The 23,638-nt window shown below is 44.1% G+C and overlaps 3 protein-coding genes and 3 non-coding genes across 8 annotated transcripts in view; 3 read left to right on the top strand and 3 right to left on the bottom strand.

Moving 5' to 3' along the window:
- Mmp2 (Matrix metalloproteinase 2) overlaps positions 1-19,770 on the top strand; it is a 72,720-nt gene extending 52,950 nt beyond the window's left edge. For all 3 annotated transcript variants that reach the window (NM_206066.3, NM_001273901.1, NM_136667.3), the window contains 5 exons: positions 15,406-15,546; positions 15,937-16,082; positions 17,150-18,015; positions 18,080-18,221; positions 18,291-19,770. In NM_206066.3, the coding sequence (NP_995788.1) occupies positions 15,406-15,546; positions 15,937-16,082; positions 17,150-18,015; positions 18,080-18,221; positions 18,291-18,817 (1,822 nt within the window). In that variant the 3' untranslated portion in view covers positions 18,818-19,770. The remainder of the gene's footprint in view (positions 1-15,405; positions 15,547-15,936; positions 16,083-17,149; positions 18,016-18,079; positions 18,222-18,290) is intronic.
- mir-307b (mir-307b stem loop) lies at positions 9,556-9,675 on the bottom strand. Its single transcript, NR_048071.1, has one exon. It is a non-coding gene; the product is annotated as a mir-307b precursor RNA (primary transcript).
- Positions 9,571-9,658, top strand: mir-307a (mir-307a stem loop). Its single transcript, NR_048072.1, has one exon. It is a non-coding gene; the product is annotated as a mir-307a precursor RNA (primary transcript).
- On the bottom strand, positions 15,292-20,445 carry asRNA:CR44069 (antisense RNA:CR44069). Its single transcript, NR_073862.2, has 3 exons — positions 20,154-20,445; positions 19,905-20,042; positions 15,292-16,212 (listed from the first exon to the last, which is right to left on the bottom strand).
- Positions 20,446-20,618: 173 nt separating this feature from the next.
- CG12926 (uncharacterized protein) lies at positions 20,619-22,781 on the top strand. Its single transcript, NM_136666.4, has 4 exons — positions 20,619-20,769; positions 21,467-21,813; positions 21,872-22,244; positions 22,306-22,781. Exons 2-4 carry the CDS (start codon positions 21,500-21,502, stop codon positions 22,558-22,560), a joined length of 942 nt encoding a protein of 313 aa, NP_610510.2. The 5' UTR covers positions 20,619-20,769; positions 21,467-21,499; the 3' UTR covers positions 22,561-22,781.
- Positions 22,559-23,617, bottom strand: GstT2 (Glutathione S transferase T2). Its single transcript, NM_165690.4, has 4 exons — positions 23,425-23,617; positions 23,271-23,373; positions 22,892-23,208; positions 22,559-22,832 (listed from the first exon to the last, which is right to left on the bottom strand). Exons 1-4 carry the CDS (start codon positions 23,540-23,542, stop codon positions 22,684-22,686), a joined length of 687 nt encoding a protein of 228 aa, NP_724816.3. The 5' UTR covers positions 23,543-23,617; the 3' UTR covers positions 22,559-22,683.
- Positions 23,618-23,638: the final 21 nt, after the last annotated feature.

Here is a 23,638-nt window from a genome sequence, read left to right as displayed (position 1 = left end):
TACTTTTTCACTTAGGGTCTTTGTGTGCTGCCTTTTGGCATGCAAATACATCGGACAAGGCAACCCGAAACCGAGACCAAAAACCAAGCCAAGTTAAGCCCAACACGTTAGAGAACACAGCGCGCACAATTTGCTAGGAGCCCTCTTCTTGCGTCCCGCCGCCCCTGAAACAATAAGAAAAATGTTCAAGTGCCAGAATGTGTGCAAAGAACTCAAGTTTGCCGCACACAAACGCGCAGAGCAGGCAGGACGAACCAGCAAGGACCAAGGAAACCAACTCCAAACTCCAGCTTTTGGATCGTGGGTCCGGCTGCAAGTCCGTCTGCATCTTCAGCAGTCCGTACAGAGTGGAAAACTGATTCGCAAATACAATGGAGCCCTTTTATTGGACTCGCTACTGTTATACAGTACAGGTCCTTGGAGTCCTGAAGGCGTTTTATTTCATATATTGTAGTACGGCTTCTTAATGAATCCAAAGCAATTGAATGCAATCGTTTCGATTTAATGAAATGAAATGTTTTGAAAATATATAGTTAAACAAAATATATAGTTAAATTTAATTAGTACTTGATCCTAGCGGATAAATTATACATATATCCAGTCCCATGTTTGAACCAGACTTTTCTCACCGTGCATGGCATTGTTTCGCTGCATTTTCACCCATTTCGCCGCTTGCAGATAATTTGAATTTTTCCCATTTGCCTGGCTTGGCTGTTGCTCCTTTCGAGAGGTCCTGCTCCGTTTTGGGACTCATTCCGCGTCCTGTTTGCTGGTGGCAGGTCAGTTTCGGTTCAGTTTCAGTGGCATGCCTCGCCGCTTTGCCTGTTTTAAGAACTGTAAATTGCTTTAGTTGGCGCACATTTTCATCGCGAAAAGCGAAAAGCGAGGGAAAGCGGACTGCCGTATTTATGGATGCGCGGATGGTAATAGCACAGTGGTTCTGGGTTTTGTTCCTCTGCCAGTTATGCAGGAAACTTATAGCATGTGCTTATCTATGCAATGGAATGGCAGTCAGTAGTTCTCCCACTTTTTGCCCTGTTTTCTTGGGCCCCCTTTATTTGCTCACAGTTGCACTTCTTTGGCACTCGAAAAATGTTTCGGAAAATTTCTTGGGCCAGAAGTTGGTGGCGGTGAGAGCTGCTGGTGAAAATTAATTTTCAGCTCCTTCCTTGTGGGTTGGACCCTCAATAAATATTCCATTTCGATTCCTTAAAATGCATAAATTCCATTTCTGGTATTGTTTAAATTGCAAGGCAAGCTACTTGGCAATTTAGTTACAACTCTTTCCCCAAATATAAAATTGATTAGCAGCTGCAGTTACTTAAAAAAGACTACTCTGCATGTATGCCTTTAACACAAAACTAAGAGTGTAATTGGATTTTTAAATATGTTTTCTAACTTCAAGTTCCTCTAAAGGCAAATTTGTGCCCCTATTTTATAATGAAATGCGGTATGCAGTCATTTATATGGTTAATTGTCCACTGGATAAGAAGTCCACTTTTCGGGACAATCGCCTACGAATGCAGAATAGTTGCCGCCTCTTACACAACATGACATATAATGCACTTAAAACTTCAGAGATGTCTCGTCAATGTTTGAATATGGCACCAGCAGCAAAAGTTGCAGCTGCAGCTGCATATGCAACTGCAACACCCCACCAGCGACTGGTGGCACTTGCAACACGAGCGGCGGCGACTTGAGTGCAAAATTCAATTAACTTGCTTAAGCACGGACACATGCAAACCACACACACACTCCAAAATGCACATGTGGGTGAGCTATCAATTTCATGTCCAATCAACCTGGCAGACAGGACACACCACACCACATCGTCTCACCCACCTACCCACCAGGCCACTCTTCATTTTCCGGGTGGCACAGGAGCATCGGAATCTGCTAAAGGCCAGGTGCACTGCCATGGCCCAAAACCCCGGGCCACTTAAGCAGATGTCAGCTTGATTTTTGCATATGCGACAGCACTGGGAGCTCCAAACCTATATGTATGTATGCATATACAGCTCGATGGAAAAACCTTGGCGTGATTCCATACTTTTCCTGCCACAGGATCTCGACCAGCTGCGGCGCAGCTCCTGCGTGTCCTGCCCAGTCTGCTAATTGTTTTGCGGTTCATTGTTTAATTATTATGTGTGTGTATATGTAGTACACGCGTGAAAAATAGTTATGTAGTCCCTACAAAAGAATTCCAACAGTACAAGTTATCTCACAAGAGTTTTAAGAAGAGAAACTCCTTAACATAAGTAAAATTCATGAGAAAAATACTTACCTCTTTTTGATTAGCTTAGATCTAGATAGTTAGTTAATTTCTGTTTTTCTCCCAGTGTACCATTGACTGTTTGTTATATTTAGTAGAGTTCATTGCAAGTGCGGTGTTTGCAGCCAGATGGCTCCGGCGAAGTTCTGGCCGAGCTCTAATTAAAGCGCTTTGCATAATAAATCAGGCGTGGCCTGCGACTATAATTGTGGCCCCGCCTGTGGTCGCAGCTGTTCGTTGTAACGGCGTGTCACTGCCAAATGGCCTGTCAAATAAGAAGGCATTTTGTCCAAATGTTGCCGTTGCTAGCACACGAACAACTGGTTGGGCAAACAAGTTTGACATTTTATGATATGACCACACTGCCATGCAAACCCCCCAAAAAGGCCCACCCCATGAACCGTGCAGCCTTCCTTGGCTGTCAATTACATCAAAATTGTGAATTTCTCTCGTTATGCATTTGACATTTTCGACTCAATATAAAACGGAAATAACTCACAAAGTGGAGCTGGCTACGAATTCGATCCGATATATATACAATTGAATCTGTCAAACAACGCTCTGTACACCTTTCGCATGCCATAAATAAATAATCAATGGATTTGTGCCCATTTCAAGTCGTAGCAACCTCGCAACATGCGGCGTATACGTAATATGCACAGCAATTCGTTTGCCTTTCAAAGGATAATTTCACTTTGTTCTGATTTATAAAACGGGGAGTGACGAAGAAAGAATGGATATTGGAATTCTAAGCATCGGGTTGAGTTAAATTGAATTGAATGTTTAGTGCTCTCGATAAGCCGTTAAGCCTCGGGCCAAAATAGCTAATAAATGAGGGGATATTAATTCATCAGTTTCGGCTTAACAAGCGTACATCACACATTCTACAAGGATTTTCAGCGCCACGGGAATTCATGTTTAATTCACAGTGAGATTGGAATTCATTTGAGTTCGCTTATCTCCCCAGAAGGCTAAAACTTGGCTTTGGCTTGCGCCAAAAACTGCACTCAAAGCGATTCGACTTTGTGACCAAACTTTTGGCAAACTTCTCGTTGGAGAAAATAGAAAAATCAACACCAGAAATAAAAATGCAAAGTAAATATGAACACGCAATGCCAATCCCCTGCGAATAAATTGGCAAGTGGAAAATGGAGAGAGATAAACTGAGTTGAAATAAATGCTTTAAACAAACATATACAAAAAAGTCAAATTCTGTGATATTCACATTTTTATTCTAAGCAAAAATTCTTTAATTTAGTTGTCAGTTCAATCGAACTTGGTGCTTAAATAGTTTTGCTCCTAAATACCTTTTATGCTGCTGCCTTATACCAATTTCATTATCCTGTGGCGGGACAAATGCTATCCGCTTTCTTTGGGATTGGCTTTCGCCCACCAGTTATTTTTTCCCCCCGGCTTTGGTTTAGTTTTTCTCCCATTTCTTTTCACCTCCACCAACTGCAAGGCAAACGAACCGAAAACCCAAACAGCCAAAGGATAAAGCCGAGCAGAATGAGGCAGGCAGCACAAACTCGTGTTAACTACACATTTGGGTATTTGTGTATTAACACTTTGCCAGGGAGTCGCACAGAAGGATCCAGGACTCAGGGCTCAGGACGCAGGACTCGGGACTCGGGATCCAGTGGAGCAGGATCGGGAGTCGGGTTAACACAAACAGACAGTGGCCAGTTGGCAATTCGACTGATGTTCCTGGGGTTCAGGGGCTAAAGTTTAATTGGCTAGTTTAATTGTCAGAGGGACTGGCAAACACCCACACTCACACACACACACTCCCACATTCACACACACTCCCCAATAAAGACAACAAAGAAATTTAATCAAGCGACGAACAATTGCAGGGGAACATAAATAAAAAGTGCAAACGTTTATTGAGTTTAACGAGCGCCGTCTGCACTCAGTCGCTCTTCAATGCCTGCATCTGTGTGCGTGGGCCGCTATCTGTGTGACAGTATCTGTGTGTACATGAAAGGACTTTTAGCGATGATGATGGGGTCGGGGATTGGGAAACACCAACACCAACAGCAATAGCAACAACAACGGCAACGGCAGCAGCTTAATTTAAATGTCACCTGCACTAAACAAATACGCCAAAGGGGCGGCCATCGGGGGGGCGGTGGACAAACAGAGTATGATATTGTTAGTGACACTCTTTCAGCATTAAGTGTGTACATGACAAGCACACCATCACACACACACACAAACACACCCATGCGGGACTACAAACAGCATTACATATGGCCAAGTCCCGGGAAATGCACTTCAGAAGCCACTCAACTCATCGAGCAACCAATCGAACAGATAAACAAGCTCACAAAAACATTTGGGTGGTATTTTCCGAGTGATAGGATAGTTTATACAAAGATACGCTTGCTAAAGAACCAGAAGAGTCCAAAGTAAAGATCTACTCTTCATATGAATAGATACATTATTATAATGGGCTTGAATAACACGTTAGTAGTGTTATTGTACAAAAACAGATATTTTTTAAGCTGGTCAGTAGATTGACGCCATCTTATCCATTTTCTGCGCTTCCTGCAGCTGCTTAAATATTTAGATTGCATGAAATTAAAATAAACAAAGTCCCTTGAGCAGGACTTCAGCCAGCTCCATTTCCATCATCATTATCGCAGCCAGAAATCATAATGATGCCAATAAAAATAAATAATTGACAAGTCGGCAAACTGTGCGGCGATGACACTGGCCATTTGGCTAAGCAGAAACGTCAAAGTGGTTAGCAGTGGGTGGTATTTACCAATGGGTGGGGCTTATATATATATATATATATATATAGCATAGTCTAATGGCCAGGACTTAGCTCTCCAGCTCTAGATGTCCTGCTCCCTGTTCCCTGCGTGTGGGTAATGGGACGCGTCTCGCGTCCCATATCATTATGCATCATTAAGTTGATGGGCTCCCCGGCATCGAGACACTTCGATTTTATGGTTGTAGCATATGGATGGCGGTCCAGTCGCTCTGCCAACTGCTCCGCCATCGCTATTAACCACATATTACTCATCGAACAATGTTTTTGTGGGTTCATTTGGTTTGCCCATAGTTTTATGCGCCCAACTATGTACAATGGACTAATATTTTGATGGGTTTTTGTATCGTTATGTGCATTTGGAACTATGAAATTTTGTAAGTGTTCCGTTTCATCACTAAAAGATGCTCAATCATAAAAATAAGGTACTGTTAAGATCCTTAAATTCTAAACCTATTAGGATAGACATTCTGTCTGTGGGCATTTCATTTGAATGCCACATCTATAAATGTTTAAATTTAAATGCTTGCCAAAGTGAAGTTTTACCATCGATTGCATAACATTATTGGTCGCATTTAATGTGCCGCCAGGTCTTCCAATTAGTACGCAACCTTTGAGGTGAAAGTATAAGCTTCCTTCGACTGGCTGACGTAAGTCCTTGCGTCATTGCATTAAGGATTCTCGACTGTACTCCTTGTTTGCCCTCGACGCGCTGCTCCTTTCTGCTGTTTCTGTTTCTGTTTGCCTTGCTCTGTTTGTTTGTTTGTTTGTTTGCTTGCCATAAGTTACCCATTGGCTGGCATCAACTTTTGGCACATTTGTTTGACAAATTGTTTTGTTTTTTGGCCCCGTCGACGTCACTTGGTAATCGATACAGAAAAGGATACAGGACCCACACCTCAATTCCCCCAATCAGTTGTCCCCAGCAACCAGTTTTCGCGAGCTTACGTTGTCAGCAAAATAAACATAAATATATATATATGAAGGGGTGTATAACTTATATACACATATACGGGCAGGGAGTGTTTTCGCCATATACAATTGACTAAAATTTCAATTTCTTTCTCTGCTTTCTTTGCAGGTGAGTTTGCTTTCTGAGACACTTTTCCTTTGCCTTTGCCCGGCGGGTTGTAAAATCAAAGTACGTACTTCGGCTGACACCTCCGCCACTCCCCCAAAAAGCACAATGGAAAAAGCGGAGAAGCCGGTGCCTGAAATCAATAAAGTCGAACGTATCCGGCTGATAGCTGTTTAATGTTTACAATATGTCTTTATCTTCCCACTGCCACCCGGCGCACTTGGCCAAAACGCTTCACCCACCAAAGCCATGACTTTGACTTTACCTTGGGCCACAAGTGCCAAACTGGTGGCTCCTGCAGCAAATGCCATGCAAAGCGCTTCGATAATGCCAAGCGTTATGGCCAAGTGCATCTGCATCTCCAGCTGCAGTTGTTATGATAGCCCTGGGTGTGAACTCCTGGCAATGGAAACGCACTCCTAATGCCAAACAATTTAGTGCAATGTCGACGCCCCGGCAGGAAAAGGTATCCTTCGTTATCCGATTTGCATTTAGGTGAATGCGCTCAAATGTGCAATTCAATTTGGGAAACTCCATCCAAACAAACAAGGCAGTACAGCCAGCGCAATACACTGCAAGAAAGATTGTTACCTAAAGAATATAACTTAATTTACCAATCTTTTTTAACAACTTCTTAAGTGCTTAGGTATACAGATACATCTATATCGTATCTTATAACTGAGCTTGCCTAATGCCAACTATATACCGCTATAGAACAGAACTCTATCAATTTTGAGATCATTTTGTTGCTGTGCTTTTGGGGGGCAAACCGAGGACACGGGTTCGGCATGCGGCATGTTAACCAGAAAAGCAGCGCAGAAAGCAGCTTAGCCTGCCTGTGAACCGGAGAAGACCGCTTGCCGGGGTCGACTTAGCGCATAAAAAATTCAAAGTCAGTGAAACGCAGCTTAAGCTGTTTTTTACACAGCCAACAAAACACACAAAGAGGGGCGCACAAAATCGGGATAAACACACATGTACAACACAGATGCCGGCGGATGATGATGGGTTGCAGGTTGGGAGGGGTTGTGAAAGTGGGATTCGGATACGTATTGGGACTGGGGGTCAAGGGTCGAGTTTTCAGGGTTTGCAGGCTCTTCCGAGGGAAATGCCGCGGAAAAGCGAATGGCAAAGGGATGGGAAAGAGGAGACGGAAGCTGCAGCATAAGCAAAGTAGATTAAACACCGCAAAGCAGTAAGCGCCCAATGAGTCGACAGTGGCTAGTGTAAATACCGGCAAAAAGTTGCTTTTTGGGGGCCAAAAGCGAAGCAGGGAAGAGCAGAGCGAAGCAAAGCCGACAAAGCGCACTTAAAAATGTCCAAAAGCGAAACCAGGTCGTCCTGCCGTCCAACTGATGGAATCTCTTTTTGGCCCAATCCCTGCGGCTCACTGGGCTTAAATATTTAGCAACAGTTTGCAGTGGGGAAGTTTTTCGGGGTACGAAGGATGGGGTGGTCCAAAAAAGTTATAGAACACATGATATATGCCTGATATTTCTGGCCCTTTTGGGACGAGCCGTAATAACGTAATTAAGTGGCTCACTTGTCGGAAGTTGGCAGTGAATGGGTTTAATTTTTTGGTTACTACATCGAGGCGAAAGCGAGGCGAAAGTCAGCCAGTGGCAGTAATAATGCAATATCACAAACTTTCTAATGAGTTGTGGCAAATATTTGCAGTAAAAAGCGGAAACTTTTGTACAGCACGAGAAACAGATTACTATTAAAATTGTTAACAATTTCAGTATACTGTAAACATCTTTTGAAATATTACCCAACTTTCCTCTTCGCAAGTGTGAGAGCTCGTTGTTAAACTACCAATTATGATACGAATAAGTTGATGTGCGTTTCATATTTATAGCACTTCACTTATCGGGTTTTTTTTGTGATTTTGCATTTTATTGCCCTTTTGGCATACTAGAGTACTCATTACAATATAATAACTAATTTTATTAAAATGCAACTCGAGCAGACAAACCACAGAGTGGAAAATGAGAATGCACACGTTAATTATGATGCTAAAGGGGCTTTAAGTTATTTGCCAGATTGATTAAAGTTTAATTTTCAAGTTTATTGAGACGCCTGACTCGAGACATTTTAATTGCATGTATAGATGGCCCGAAGTTATGCAAATTCATTTAAACATTTGCCACTGCCTGACGCACAGATTGCATATTAAATATGCATTAACCGCAGTTCACTTTGTGCCTTTCCCTGCTTCTTGGTAACCACCGCATATCCGCAGGATAACAGTATACCAGGATACTACCCACCCATGCGCCGCCCCAATTTGTGCGCTACACTTTTCTCCGCCCGGTAATGTGTTAAATTTTCACAGTTGAATTTGCGTCTGTGTGTGCGCTGAGTAAATTTGAATTTGATTGAAAAGCGTGTGACAGCGCTTCGATCCTTTTACCTGACGAAGGGTGTCGCCTCGCCACCCGCTTTCCCGGCCAAATCCGGACCACACCCACAACCCACCCACATTTGTCGAAGTTTAGATAACGTTGCGCATCATTTGGCACCCAGGCCCGACTGCTTACTTTGCCACGAGATGTGGTGCGCCTTCGCTTGTCAAATGGTTTTGTATAGATTTCCCTCCATAGTTTCCCATTTCCACGGAACAACCAGCCATCCAGCTCATTCCCTACTCCTTCCCTCTAGTTTTTTTTTTCTACCTCGCACCATGCCATATAGACCATGGGTTTTTGTGACAGCTTGTTAGACGTATCCTGGCAGTTGCTGGAAAAACCGGAACAGCAATGGCTCGAACTGAATGGAGCATTGTGTCCTGACGGCGATGAATGTAAGCGATTTATTTTATGATTTATTGCGTATACTTATTGTGTATGCTGTCCAAGGATTCACTGCACCAACACATCCATGGAATCTGCGCCCCATTGTTAACACTTGCAAGTCGGCCGGGCTCGGCAGCAGATCCTGTTCCGCAGGAGCAGGAGCATTTAAAAATTTTCATTCAATCAAGTGTCAAATTAGTGGCGATTCTTAATTTAAGCAGCCATTCTACGTCGAGTCTCGAATCTTTTCACCCTTCACCCCAGCACAGCCATCATAAATAAAACATTCGACTGCCACTCAATTAGAGCGTAAGTCCGGTCCCTTTTTCGGTTTCGGAACGAGGATTCTGGTTTGGATTCAGACCCTAGTCCGAATGCCCAGCCCAGCCAGGACCTACAAATCAAAAAATGTATAAAACATGCAATTTGTTTGCCAAAAGTCGTGCGTAATGTGGTCCCATCCCGGGTCCTTTCTTGGTTTCCCAGGATGCGGACTTGGTCCTTCCACTTCAAAATGAATCCGTTCCTGTTAGTTGTTGGTGTTAGTGTTTTTGTTACCTAAGCCCCGGCAAAAAGTTGGCAAATGAAGTGGCAAAAGTTGCTTGTCTAGACAAAAAGTGAAACCGATGCAAAGTTAGCAGCATTTTGTCTTGCTTTGACTCACTCAACCTGGGTGTGATGTTATTTCGATATGGTATCCATCACAACCTCCTTGAGTGAGCGATAGCAGGACAGAGTATCCACGAAACTAACTGGCACCAGTGAAATACATGTAATAAAAATATTAACAATTGTATGTGTGTAATTAAAAATCACGAATTTATATTAGAATTAGGAGCCTTATTCACTTTTACTGATGCATTTCTATATCTTGTGCTTGTCAATTAACTTAAGTAAGTAAACATCGAATGAAATGCCAGCAAGATAATTATAAAATAAAATAATTACTTAAAAAGCCTCTTTTGTTTTCCTGACTATTTATATTTGCTTAAAGTAATCAAATCAAATGTGAATTGAAAACAAACGATTCAGGACTTAAACCATCAGGAATTTAGAGGCCGCGGGCGAAATTCGAAGGCATGTCGACTTAATAATGCTTAATGGCAAGAATCATTTCGGGCAATAAATTCATAAGTGCATATGGCACACTCGCAGCAAAAGAAAGCCATTTGATACAGCCAGCTACCGTAACTTGGAGGCTCCTCCTGCCCGCCACTCCAGGATGTCGTTCCCCGGGGGCATGGTATGGGAATGGGAATGGGAATGGGTATGGGGTATGGGTATGGATGGCATGGCATATTCCGGGCAGCTTCTTGTGGCAAATATTTACCTTTTGGGGCCTTTGGCATCCCGCATGTGTCGGTCGTCTGTCTGATGCTGGTGTGCTCTCTATGAGAAAATAACATTTGCAATTTTAAGCACTTGAGACTTGTCACTGGGAGCTGGCTCGGATATCAGTATATGTAGCAGTATCAGCAAGGATATACCCCTGTCAATATCTCGCATCTCTGGCTAATGGCAAATTTGCAGTTATTACTCTCTCGTACTTTTTCGTTATTACTCTTGTGGCCAAATTGTGATTATTTATTAATTAAATTTGTTATGACAACACAAGTTGCAAAGTCATTTGTTTGCCTCGCTGCGTGTGGCTTTCCGTGGCTTTCGGCCAAAAGCAAGGGAAAACCACGTAAAATACAAGCGGCCAGTTTGTGTATAGCCCGTTCGGGCTATTATTTCAAGACTCACCCGGCTGGCTGGTTGTCCTGCTCTTAAGCTATTTTATTGAGTTTTCCACTCCCAACCGTCCCTTATCAAACCCTTTTTGGCCCACGCACACACACACACACACACACATCGCACAACAAATCGCATAATTATGTTTGTCGATGGGGCGGAGTTCAGATTTTCGACCCCGAGCAGGTGCACAAAGGTAAAATAATACAGTGCGCCAGGCATTTTAAGCTGGCTTAAAGACCTCGGCAAAGTTTATCCGCTGGCTTTAAATTAACCCCGATACGGTGGCTCTTTGGCCATAATATCCAGAGTAAACCAACTTGAGCTCGACACTTATGAGACATGTTCCTGCCACTTTGCACTTCGGCGCAAATTTTTGGCCGCCAGCACTTTTCACTTTTCCTCTCATGTCGAAGTGCGTCCAGCTGAGCAACAAGAGTTATGTAATTGACTCGAAATACCCTCGGAATATTTGAAATTTTAAGCAGCAGCAGCAGCAAAGTTTCGCCTGACGACAGGGAAAAATTGCCGAAAAAGAAAGATTTCTCATTTTCCAAGCGTTTTAATTTGTGCGAAATTAAGCAAAAAATAAACTCATTTTGCTAGCTGCAGCAGCAGTAGCAGCACAAACATGGCGAAACTTTTTCGATAGCTGTCTGACAACAAAGCGAAAATCTAAAAAAAAAAAAAATACAAGTAAAAAGCTGGAAAAACTTTCAGCGGAAGTTGATGGCAGGAAAACTCAAGTAAAATGTGCACGAAATTGTCTCTGCGCGAAAGAAAAATCTATGCGATTGAGGAGAAATTGCTAAATTCAATGCCCGCAGTAGTCTGAGCCTCCGGCCTTTTCCATTACGGCATCTTCATTCCGGCTATGGCTACGGGCACATACCACTCCCCCCGCCCCCGCCACCTGACCGCCTCCGCATTTTGGCCGTGACTTAGTGCCGACTTCATGCAAAGCTCTTTCCATCCCCGCCGATGCCGCTGCCGCCGACGGTGATTTAGTTGTTAGCCTGCGGACAAACATTTCATGGCTCGATGTGCTCAATTCAATCAATTGCCATCGACAGACGGCAGTCTGCAAGGAAACCACCACAAGGATACGACTATCATCCTATCGACCGCCAAGCCGGTGCAATTTTAATCAAAATTCGCATGTATGTGCGCCAACTGATGTATGGCGGATCGGTTGGCTTCAGTTGTCACAGGTTGGCGTAATGGCGACATCGCACAGGATGAGCAAGGATATCGGGGATTTGCGTGCGGCTCAAGCCTTTGTTAGCCCACTTGATATTCGGCAACGTGGTGCATTAAAACTATTCTTAAATCGGCGAAATCAACTTACCATCAGCCCAAGACATTCACATTTAATAAATATATATATATATATTGATTTTTAATATTTGGTGTCGTTTAAATCTTCGCAATCAAGTCTTTAGATCCCCAAAACACTAAGACGCAAAGTCAAATTCTCCTGAATTGTAATAATATACTCCTGGTATTATATTTCATAAGTAAATATTTGAAACGAAAATGTATTTATTTTACCTACATATGAGTAGGTGTATATGGTTAGTTGTTATTTTTTTTATAGTTTGATCTCATTCAATCTTTTCACACATGTGCTGTTGCTTCAAATCTTTGAACGCGGATTCTTTCAAATCAGTTGGACCTTTGAGTATATTTTTGTAAGCGCGTAATAGATCTAGAAAATTAACTGGTTGTTCCGCCCACTTGTTTTTCATATCCTCGGCCCAGTTGGCTTTCAACTCGTCCTTAGAAGTAACCACATTCAGTAAAAGATCTGGGAGAACTATCGATTTTTCACGAGCCGCGAACAAAAAGCCTCTGAAGTTTTCGATTTTTTCTTAAAGAAGTGATGTGATCTCCTTGGTCTAAATAGTATTTCAGAAAGTTCACATATTCTTCCCTATCTTGGTCGTCCTTTGTAATTTTAATCTCCTGCTCCAGAGAAGATTTCAAAACATTCACATGCATTTCAATCAAGTTGTGTCGGTATGTATCGACATCATTAAAAAACTCGCAGAGGGTATCATTTTTTTCATTCAAGGGAGACCTTTGGAAAGTGCATTAAAAATAAAAAAAATGTATTAATTTTTTTTAGAAAATGCTGACCAAAAAGTAATGAACAGAATTGATAGCATTCTGCTATAATTTGTTTAGAAATGTGAGGTTCTTTAAGTTACAACGCCTTATATAGAACCTGATTTCTTTACTATCGCGAATTTCTATTAATACCTTGGTTCAATGACGTCGAAATGGACGTCAATCTTTGTGATGCAACCATAAGAAAGCATTTATCGTATGATTGTATTATATATGAAATTTGCAAAAGGCATAATTTCTCTCACTTTTTTTTAGCCTTACATTTCTCGGTTTTTTCTAATTTAGTCAGCTCTCATGTTTAACTTTAAGCAATTGTAGAACTTTGTTGGAAAAGCATTCGACTGTTGGTCATCACGAGAGTAGTGAGGACTATTTGTCAGTGCAAAGGACTCGCAGGCAACGCAGCCCAGCGATTTCCTTTTGTTATTCACAGGCCATAGAGAGTGGGCTCCATCCATTTGGCTAATTGTTCAGTTTGTTTTACGTGTAAGGCTACAAATTGGCCGAAGCACACGTTTCCCCAGACAGCTAGGTAGTGCCCGTTGTAAGAGACCGAATGCACGTTCCGCTTTTCCGGGCCGCCACCCACCCATCCACCCACCCACCGAAATAGCCAGGAAAAGGTCCTGCCGCCTGTCGGGTTCATAATAATTTAAATGCTGGGCACACAGAGTGACATGGTAAAGACAAACAGAGGTCAAGCTGCGTCAGTGGCGCTGTTGCAGCAGAAGCAACTGCAAATGGCTACGTGACCGGATGCAGTGCAGCGGTTTGCATTTAAATCCAAAGGCGGCATCATCAGAATTAGCACGACAAAGGGTTGCCAGTCGGAGTGTCCTAACAACCGGGGGATTTAACATTCCGGAGTGAACGGCAACCGGCTTGAGTTAATTTGCCCTGGCAAGCAACAAGCTCTGCGCAAATACCAAACGACAAACGGTCCACAGTTCTGCCACCATGGCCATCATGCCCACCCAGTGCAAGCCCCATGCCAAGACCAAATCTGAATCCGAGTCCGAAAGGCTTGGGCCTTTCAGATCAACAGCCGAGCAAACAAATGGCGTTGCAATTGAGCACGTTTTTGTCGAGCAATGGAAATGAACTGCGACACGGTGATTCAGTTTGGCCAGCGCCAGGAGTCCAAATGGAAGTCGGAGTCAAAGTTCGGGGCTAAGTTCTAGCCCGTCCATTCTGCCCAGTTCATGTGGCAGGTCAAGTGGCATGCGGCAGCTGACAGGACGTGCGCCCAGTTGATGTTTTCACAGGATATATATGTGTACCACCGAGTGAGCACACTGCTGCGGGATGAGTGGATGCCGAACTGCGCTGATTCCTTGTGCGCATTCCGACGGAAAATCAAAAGCCATTAGGAAAATCTATAAGAAAATTGCACTTACAGCAGCTCTGGACATATATTACACAAAACACAAATCAATACTAATTCAAAATCAAATGGTTTCCAAGCATAAGACAAAAAAATGTGGGCCTTTTTTTGAGCTTCCCGTTCTGTAATCAGTATGAAATAGCCCATATTCGAAGCCAGACAATCTACATGTCGTGGCTTAATGGATCGAAAAATTGTAATTGGAAACGCTACGATTCCGTAGGAACAATGGAAAACTGCTGTTCCTTTTAAGTGGGGCGATCACTGCGTCTGCAAGTGGCTAGATGCCTAAATGCATATTGAGGAACAGCACGCACCTAGAGAATCCTGGCCAAAAGACAATGGCTGAAAGTCAAACTAGGCAAGGGAATAAAAAGCGCCGGCAAATTGGTATGGAGAAAGCATACGGCAGAGAGGCAAACAAGGTCCTGGGTAAACCGCAAAAAGGATCAACTTTCGGCCCCTATTTTTTCTGCGTTAGTTAACAGCAGCAGGAGCAGCCACAGACTGGGTCCGGCATAAAAGAAACATAACTAATTTGCATAAAATGCGGAAACACGGCAGCAGCACACAGATATCTCAGTTTGTCCGGAGCGGCGGGAGTGGAAATACGGAAACTTTGTTGACGGAAATGGGGCAAAGTCGCCAGTGGAGAGTTGACGCCAAAAGGCAAACCCGCTGCGGTTTGAGCCAGGTTTTGGTACTTCTCAGGTACTATGTGTGTTTGCCCGACTCTTTTAGACAGAGTTCACAAAATACTAAACTAAGTGCAGGCCACCAAACTCCGACCCGCCGCCCATGTATTTAAGTGAGCGAAACTTTAGCATGACAAAGTGAAAGTGGAGTGTGTGGGCGGGTGAAAGTTGGCACTGGCCACCATATTAGCGGTTTGCAAAATATTCCAAGATAAGACGGAGACTCGGTGCCTACAAGGCGTGCACGGAAAGAAAATTTGTTTATATCCATAGTAGGACAATCCTAACTTGTTTGAAGGTTTTGTAAAGGTTAAGTTGGGACTTTGGTTTACTTATTATAATTTCCATCAGGTATAATTATGCCAAGCATTCAATGCTGCCACAAATATATAACTATAAATATAAATATAAATATCCATGATATATATACCATATCACTTTATTCTCTTTGTGTGTATTATGCAAAGGATGAAACCCTTACAAAGTGGAATATCTTAGCATGCTGATATCATGTTTCTTCCTTCGTCTTTCCTTGCAGCATGGTCAACAGGTCGATGCCCGATGCCTCCAAAGTCGAGAGAATGGTGCAGACCGCCCTGGACGTTTGGGCGAACCACTCGAAGCTGACATTCCGCGAGGTCTACAGCGACCAGGCCGACATTCAGATACTCTTTGCGCGGTAAGTACTCCGAAATCTATGGGGATTGCGAATCGGGCGATTGGGGATGCATGGATACGAGCACTGGTGGTAGGTGGTGGGGAAGATCATAAAAAAGCGAGTCTTTAGTGCCATAAACAAACGCACATAAAATTGCACTTAAAAGCAGGCGAACGATAAATAAGCCAAGTATTAAATCCATGGCCATCCAACGACGTCGATGATGAAATGCCACCGATGACAAAGTCGATGGCCATGGCTGCCGTGTCTGAATCAAAGAGTTTATGTGGCAGCTGCTTGTTCTTAGATAAGCTGTGAATATGATTTCCCCCTTGGCCATGCTCGTAATTCCACTGGAACACCGAACTAATCCAGGACATCTACGCTGGTCCTTTTCTCTTCACTTTGCAGGCGCGCGCACGGAGATGGCTATAAATTCGATGGACCTGGTCAGGTGCTGGCCCACGCCTTCTATCCCGGCGAGGGGCGTGGCGGAGATGCCCATTTCGATGCGGACGAGACGTGGAACTTTGACGGCGAATCCGATGATAGCCATGGTGGGTGCAGTTCATCAAGTCCGTTGGCCAGGCCACATAATAATGCTCTTCTTTTGACGTTAACTAATTGCATTAGAGGGCAATAGTGTTTTGGCGGCGCTGTCTGGTCTGCGGTTTTTTTGGGTTTGCACTGGGAAAAATTCGATTATATTTAAATCGTTAGTTTATTAATGAAGTTGTGTAATAACGCAAAATTGACCGCTATATGTTTGCTAAGTGTGGGGCGTTTATTACACATTTTCAATAGTAATTTGTTTGACAAACGCAACTTATTGCTATCTATTTGATTATTCATTTAAATAATTGTAGTGTGTATGGCAAAATAATGAAGATTTTTTGTCACGAATGACTTCCACATTTTCGTTAAGTGCAGGGCGTGATACGTACTTTTATGAATATCATTTGAAATTGCCATTTATTTTTATTAATTCGAAAACTTATTGTTAGTATTATTAAATAGCAGTAAAGCACGATGTGCAGGGGATGCTGACTAATTAGGTTGTACAATGCATTTGTTGTCATAATCGACATATGTTTTTCGCCAAGTGCAGGGCGTGTTACACCGAAACCACATGCGGGCAAAATCAATAAAGGCTGCATACGCTGCTGCGGTAGGGAATTGGGAATAGGTCGGGAAGTTGGCCCACACTGATGGCGAAGGGGGTAGTGGAAGAGCAGACCATGACTGGCGACGCGTTGCCTGCAGCCTGCCGGTTGCGTTTTGTAATTTAGCACAATAAATCGTCAGGACATACCCCAAAGACCCCGTATAACCCGTAGACCCCTGAAACCGAAACCCCACGGACCCCGAATTGCGCTTCGGCATTTTTAATGGTTTTTAATGCCAATAAAAAATTGTCAGCATGACGCGTGACGTTGGCAGCCATTTTAAAATGTTGCAAGCGTCGCCATTTTTATGCCACTTACAAAGTCGTCAAGGCGACGAGCCCGTCTTAAACCCCATCCTGCAGCCATCCTGCCCCCTTCCCACCCCTGTTTGGCCCTTTTTTCTACCGCCATTAACCAGTCAGCGTATTTATGTTGCATTCCGTGTCCTGTCGTTGCAGGAACCAATTTTCTGAACGTGGCCCTGCACGAACTGGGTCATTCGCTGGGACTGGCCCACTCCGCGATCCCGGATGCGGTCATGTTTCCATGGTACCAGAATAACGAGGTGGCGGGCAACCTGCCCGACGACGATCGCTATGGCATTCAGCAGTTGTACGGCACTAAGGAGAAGACCTGGGGGCCATACAAACCACAAACCACAACAACGACAACAACCACGACGACCATGCGCGCGATGATTTACCGGGCAGATAAACCGGCCTACTGGCCATGGAACAATCCAAGCAACAATCCCAACAATGATCGAAATCGTGCCAGGGAGCGCCAGGAGGAGGAGCGGCGGCGCCAGGAGAAGGAGCGGCGGCGCCAGGAGGAGGAGCGGCGGCACCAGGAGGAGGAGCGGCGGCGCCAGGTGGAGGAGCGGCAGCGCCAGGAAGAGGAGCGTTGGCGTCAGGAGCAGGAACGACAAGAGGAGGAGAATCGTCGGCGCAAAATAGAGCATAAAAGCCAGTGGGAGAGGAATCCTAGCAAGGAACGGAATCGTCCCAGGGAGCGCCAGGAGATGGAGAGGAGGCGTCAGGAGCAGGAGCGACAAGAGCAGGAGCGACAGGAGCAGGAGGATCGTCGGCGCGAAAGAGAACGTGATCGGCAGTTGGAGTGGGAACGTAGGAATAGGAATGGAGCCCGGGAACCAGTCACTCCCACGGCCAATACCACCCCGAGACCAACCAACAAGCCATATCCCACGGTTCACCGGCAGCACCACCACCATAACAAGCCGCGGAAACCCAAGCCGGACTCATGTATGACCTACTACGATGCCATCTCGATTATCCGCGGTGAACTGTTCATCTTTCGGGGACCGGTAAGCTTTTCAACTAGGAACCCATGTACATTACCCACGATTACCTATTAATCTTGTTCGACAGTACTTGTGGCGCATTGGAACTTCTGGTCTGTATAATGGCTATCCCACGGAGATCAGGAGACATTGGTCCGCTCTGCCCGAAAATCTCACCAAGGTGGATGCTGTATACGAAAACAAGCAGCGACAAATTGTGTTCTTCATAGGTGAGTTAGAGATTATGGTCTAGAGATTCGATGATAAACAACCTTCATTCTGTCATTTTTGTGCCCCAGGTCGCGAGTATTATGTATTCAACTCGGTGATGCTAGCTCCTGGCTTCCCGAAACCACTTGCCAGTCTGGGTCTGCCGCCCACTTTGACCCACATCGATGCCTCCTTCGTGTGGGGCCACAACAACCGCACCTACATGACCAGCGGCACACTGTACTGGCGCATCGACGACTACACGGGTCAGGTGGAATTGGATTACCCGCGCGACATGAGCATCTGGTCGGGAGTGGGCTACAATATAGATGCGGCATTCCAGTACTTGGATGGCAAGACGTACTTCTTTAAGAACCTGGGATACTGGGAGTTCAACGACGACCGCATGAAGGTGGCCCATGCCAGGGCTAAGCTCTCGGCACGAAGGTGGATGCAGTGCGCCCGCAGTGCTAATGAGGTGGACGACGAGCAGCGCTGGACGGCGTCCTTGGTATCCGAGGGCGAGGAAACGGGGAGAAGCGGCTCTAGGGAGCTAAGGATCAACCACTTCATTCTTTCGATCCTTTTGCTAGCCATCGCCAACTGGCGGAGTTAAGATTGAATGTGGAGCGTAGCCTAAGAAATGTCTAAAACTAAGAGAGATGGTTTTTGTAACCAAAAATGAAAGAAGCATATTGGTCTGTTATGATCCAATTCTTCAAGGAGCTTTGCGAAGTAAAAACCGGTAGATCTAGTATTCAACTACTCAAAAACTGCAAAGTTGCAAATTACTTAGGTACAAGAAGGGAAACTTAAATGTAAGCTTGGCCAATTTTAAATTGGAAATCAAAAAGTGTTTAAGATTGAGTTGTAAATTGTAGCGGCCTGAGCAGATTTAATGCATTTTTAACTGCAGAGCGCAGCTGTGTGACAGTCTGGCGCTTCAATGCCCCCAAAGACGACACCGAGCGGCCTTTCCTTAGATTTAAGGAAAATAAATCAACACACCAGTGAAAGTCGCACATAGATGACAAATCTGCGACTTCAAACTGACCGATTTATTCATGGACACTTGCCAATTGGGCACACTTGCGCCATCTATTGGACAAATAGCAGGGCTGTTTTACCAGATCTATATACATATACATATACCGTACATATAGGATAAGTGCACAAGACTATAAGGTAACTCGTAGTCTACTTAAACGTAGAAACAAATATGTTCTATTTGTACACAGAAAGTATCGAAATTCCAATGTTGAAATTCGAGACCACTACTGCCTTATGAATAAGTAATAGCTATGCCTTTTATTGAAGAAAGTTGGACCGTATGGTCCGCTTTACTTGTTTCCACGAACCTTTCTAATTATTTATATATATATATATATATGTGATATTATAATAAATTCTGAGCGATTGTAAACAAAAGATAAACTGAACAAAAAACTATAACCTTACATTTTGGTTAGTTTTTAGTTCAATTTAAACAAGATACTTAAGCTGCAAAATATCATTTTCTACACGATTTTACCCAAAACAGAACTATATAAATAAAGAAATATATAATGCAAAATTCCGTCATTTATCACTGGTTTTACGTTATTACTTCGTTTGTTACTAGCTTGTCTGTCATGTAGGTGACATAAAAAATAACTTTTCTACGGATTGTAGGGTTTGTAAAAAAAAACTCGAAACGTACATACGCTTGTAGACTGGGAAACCGACCCAATATAACGGCCCTGATGGGCACAAAAATTTGATATAGCCATGATGACGGAGCTAAAAACCCAAAATGGGAGCTCACTCCGATACAATATTATCGTATACGTATAATCGTATCACTGAAATAAACAAATGCATCATTAGCGATAATATCGTTATCTCCAAGTATAGACAAGACTGAGGTATATCTGAAAAGTTAGTTATGACGGTTGCCATCTGAAAATATTTACCGCTCTGCAGGATCAGCAATATGTATGTACATATATGGTGTATTTATAAAGCATGTTCGCTTGAATGGAGTCTTCCTGTCGGCTCATCTTTGAGTGCCACCGCTATCTGAAGCACTATAGATCCGCGGCGATCATAATGGTATTGTAATGATAACTCCGCTGTTAATGGCCTCCGATGACCTTATCTTATCGCCCGGAATTAGCTGCCGTTTGACACAAGGTGTTAATTTAGTGTAACAGTCACCAGCTGTTCGGGTCGGGTAATGGCAACCACATGCGAGATCTATCGTTGGGTTCTACCGGCGTATGAATATATCGCTCCCGCTGCTCCGACGACTGTCATTTGGCTATGCGTCACCTCGCCTCGCAGCCGTGACGTCCACACAGTTCCACAGTCCCACCGTTCGCCATGTAGTCCCGTAGTACCCAGAAACATACCCAAAGTTGGCGATTCCACGGCGACTCGGTGACAGTTGCGCGCCCACAGTCAAGCCCAGCGGTACAGCACTCAATTTTGGCGAGGAGGCGGCACTTATCAAGTATACTATATCTATTATATACATTCATATATGCATATATGCATATAGGCCAGCTCGTATTAAATTAAAGACAATTGGTGAGTAGAGGTCGCGACAAAGCGAAGATAGACCCGAACGTTTGCTTTTGATCCCGGTGCAAGACAACCTGATATTTGGGTTTACGGGCACTTGGTGAGCACTGATTAGTGATCCCTACCGATAACGGGTATCTTTTGTTGCCCAGCGGGCGGTGTGTTTTTGATTTCGGATAGGGCGTGAGCGCCCATACTAATTACCATGTAATTTATACGGCAGTAAAAAATACGGACTATTGTGTTCTTATCCTAGTTTGCTTGTTTGTTTCAACACTTATGGCTTAGATTAGCCGAGTATTACACAAATATTTTGATTGTGCTTAAACAGTTAATACATTAATTAGACAGGCCAAGCAGTCGATATTGTTATTTTGCCTTATTATTATTGACTTAGCATCGCTATTAATGCTCATGGCATGTACTTATGGTTTTAAGACTGTGACACACTGCAAATTCCACAGAGATTTAGATCTCTACTTAAGTAGCAGCTATTTTAATCTAATCGAAAACATAGCCAAGACTATGTCGAACTTCAGTGACGAAGAAATGGTGGCCATATGGCATGGCTACTATCTAATCATCGCTCAAGAGACACCAGTTACTGTCATAACTAGGCGGAAATCGGGGCCAAAAGCAACCGGTTGACTAATCGCACCTGGAAAAATTTCAATAAATCAAACCTATGCTTTGCATCGAACAGGTGGTGATAAGGCAAACCCAGCGAAAAGTAGCAATGTCGGAGGCCTATTCGAATTCCATACGCAGCCTGAGTCCAGAGCTGGCCAAAAAGGCGCACGACGAGCTGGGAGAGATACCCGACAGAATCGATGAGGATATCGAAACGTTGCGCACTTGGATCTCCAAGCAACCTCATCTCAAGGCTCGCCAGGATGCCCAGTTCCTGGTCGCCTTCCTGCGTGGCTGCAAATACAGCTTGGAGAAAACCAAACTCAAGTTGGACAACTTCTATGCGATGAGGGGAGCCGTGCCCGAGCTCTACAAGAATCGCATTGTGGGTGAGAAGCAGCTCAGCATTCTGGACACAGGGTGAGATCTACTTGAGGTTGTAAAAAGAATGTTTCCTCATAATTTATTCAAATTGCAGTTGCCTCCTCCGATTGCCGCAGCCACTGCAGGCTGATGGTCCTCGCATCCACATCTCCCGCTACGGTCAATACGACTCGAAGAAGTACTCCATTGCCGAGGTTGTCCAGGTAAACACGATGCTCGGCGAGATTCAGATAAGGGAAGACGACAATGCTATGATATCCGGCTTTGTGGAGATCATCGACATGAAGGGCGTTGGGGCAGGTCACCTATTCCAGTTCGACGCGGTGCTGGTCAAGAAACTGGCCGTTTTGGGCGACAAAGCGTATCCCTACAGGCCCAAGGGTTTTCACTTTGTAAATGCGCCCTCCAGTGCAGAGAAGTTCATGTCCATTGCCAAGAGCCTGATGAGCGAAAAGATTCGGAAACGGGTGAGTTTATCAAACATGTCACAAAAGTGTAACCACTATGGAACATTTTCTACCCGTCTAGTTTCATATACACTCCAAACTGGACAGTCTCTACAAGTATGTGCCCAAGGAATGCTTGCCAGCTGAGTATGGGGGCAGCAATGGAACCATCCAGGACGTCGTCAGTACATGGAGGACCAAGCTCCTGGCCTACAAGCCATTCTTTGAGGAGGAGGCTTCTTATGGCACGAATGAAAAGCTACGGCGAGGACAGCCCGTTAGCGCCGAATCACTTTTTGGAATCGAAGGATCCTTCAGAAAACTAGACATCGACTAGTCTAGTGCGTAACATATAAAACGTAGTGATTTTTAATCTTTGTACGAACACAAACAAATCAAAACTAAACAACATAAAACTATACGAATTTGGTTAAATAGTAAGTGGTAAGTACTTGAGTCCTTACAACTTTGCCGCCGTCGATTGCTTAGATTTTCGGTCAATAAAAGTCAGTCCCTCGTCATGGTAGGGATTTGCGGATACCCTTACGCGTTCCAACCATTTGACCACCTTTGGGAACTTTTTCTCGTCCACTCTGTATTGGCAGAGCCCTTAAATACAATAAAAATAATTAGTTTCGTTAAGTTATCTCCACACTAGTTTAACACACTCAGCTGGTTGATTTCGGAAGAGCCAAGGATATCAGCCATTGTCAGGTTTTTCCCAACCAAAAAATCATTTTCCAGCCACAGGCGCTCCAGTAAACCCAGATTGTTTTCCACTCCCTCAATCAGTGCTTGAATCTGCTCTGGCTTGGGCTTGGGCGCTATCCCGTTCATGGGAAACAGCCAGGCATCTCGAAAGTACATGGAACATGCAAGACGAATGTTCAGGTGTTGCCACTCAAGGAACTCATCCACTCGGGCACGGTTCTCCAGCGTCTTTGGGTAGAGCTTCTCATCGAACTGACCTTTGTCTGCGAGATATCTGCAAGGGGGCAATGTACGATCCAAATGTGAGATTGCTTTCCAATGATGGCCTTCCCATACCTTATAATCGCTATGGTCTCAGACAAATGGAAGTCCCCACCCACAATGGCGGGCACCTTCTGGAATCGATTGATCTTCTTGTACTCGTCGGTCAATTGCTCAACTAATAAAACATAAATGAGTCGGGGCAGTTTAGATGATTACTTTGACTCACATTTTCGCAGGGCAATCGGGCAATACTCAACGGGTGAGTTGCTGAATTTTAAACCAATCCATAGACCACGGGCGATCGGGGACAACAAATCGTAATAGAATCTAATTGGCTTGGACATGGTGGTCAATTGCTCCCGTTCCTCAGCCCCAACTTCCAAACAGCCGGCAAAAACGAATATCTTCAGCTGGAAAATGAGAAATTGAGCAAAGCTCCA

This window comes from Drosophila melanogaster, chromosome 2R (genome assembly GCF_000001215.4).
Source record: "Drosophila melanogaster chromosome 2R".
Taxonomy (NCBI): domain Eukaryota; kingdom Metazoa; phylum Arthropoda; class Insecta; order Diptera; family Drosophilidae; genus Drosophila; species Drosophila melanogaster.
Note: the sequence above shows the minus strand (reverse complement) of the source record. Positions and strands in the feature narration are given on the sequence as shown.

Excerpts from the sequence above, each read along its gene's own strand:
- CG12926 (NM_136666.4), top strand. The coding sequence starts at position 21,500 with ATGTCGGAGGCCTATTCGAATTCCATACGCAGCCTGAGTCCAGAGCTG. Across the intron at positions 21,814-21,871 it reads CTCAGCATTCTGGACACAGG|TTGCCTCCTCCGATTGCCGC; the intron begins GTGAGATCTACT and ends TTCAAATTGCAG. Across the intron at positions 22,245-22,305 it reads GCGAAAAGATTCGGAAACGG|TTTCATATACACTCCAAACT; the intron begins GTGAGTTTATCA and ends CTACCCGTCTAG.
- GstT2 (NM_165690.4), bottom strand. The coding sequence starts at position 23,542 with ATGTCCAAGCCAATTAGATTCTATTACGATTTGTTGTCCCCGATCGCC. Across the intron at positions 23,374-23,424 it reads CCCGATTGCCCTGCGAAAAT|TTGAGCAATTGACCGACGAG; the intron begins GTGAGTCAAAGT and ends ATGTTTTATTAG. Across the intron at positions 23,209-23,270 it reads GAGACCATAGCGATTATAAG|ATATCTCGCAGACAAAGGTC; the intron begins GTATGGGAAGGC and ends GCCCCCTTGCAG.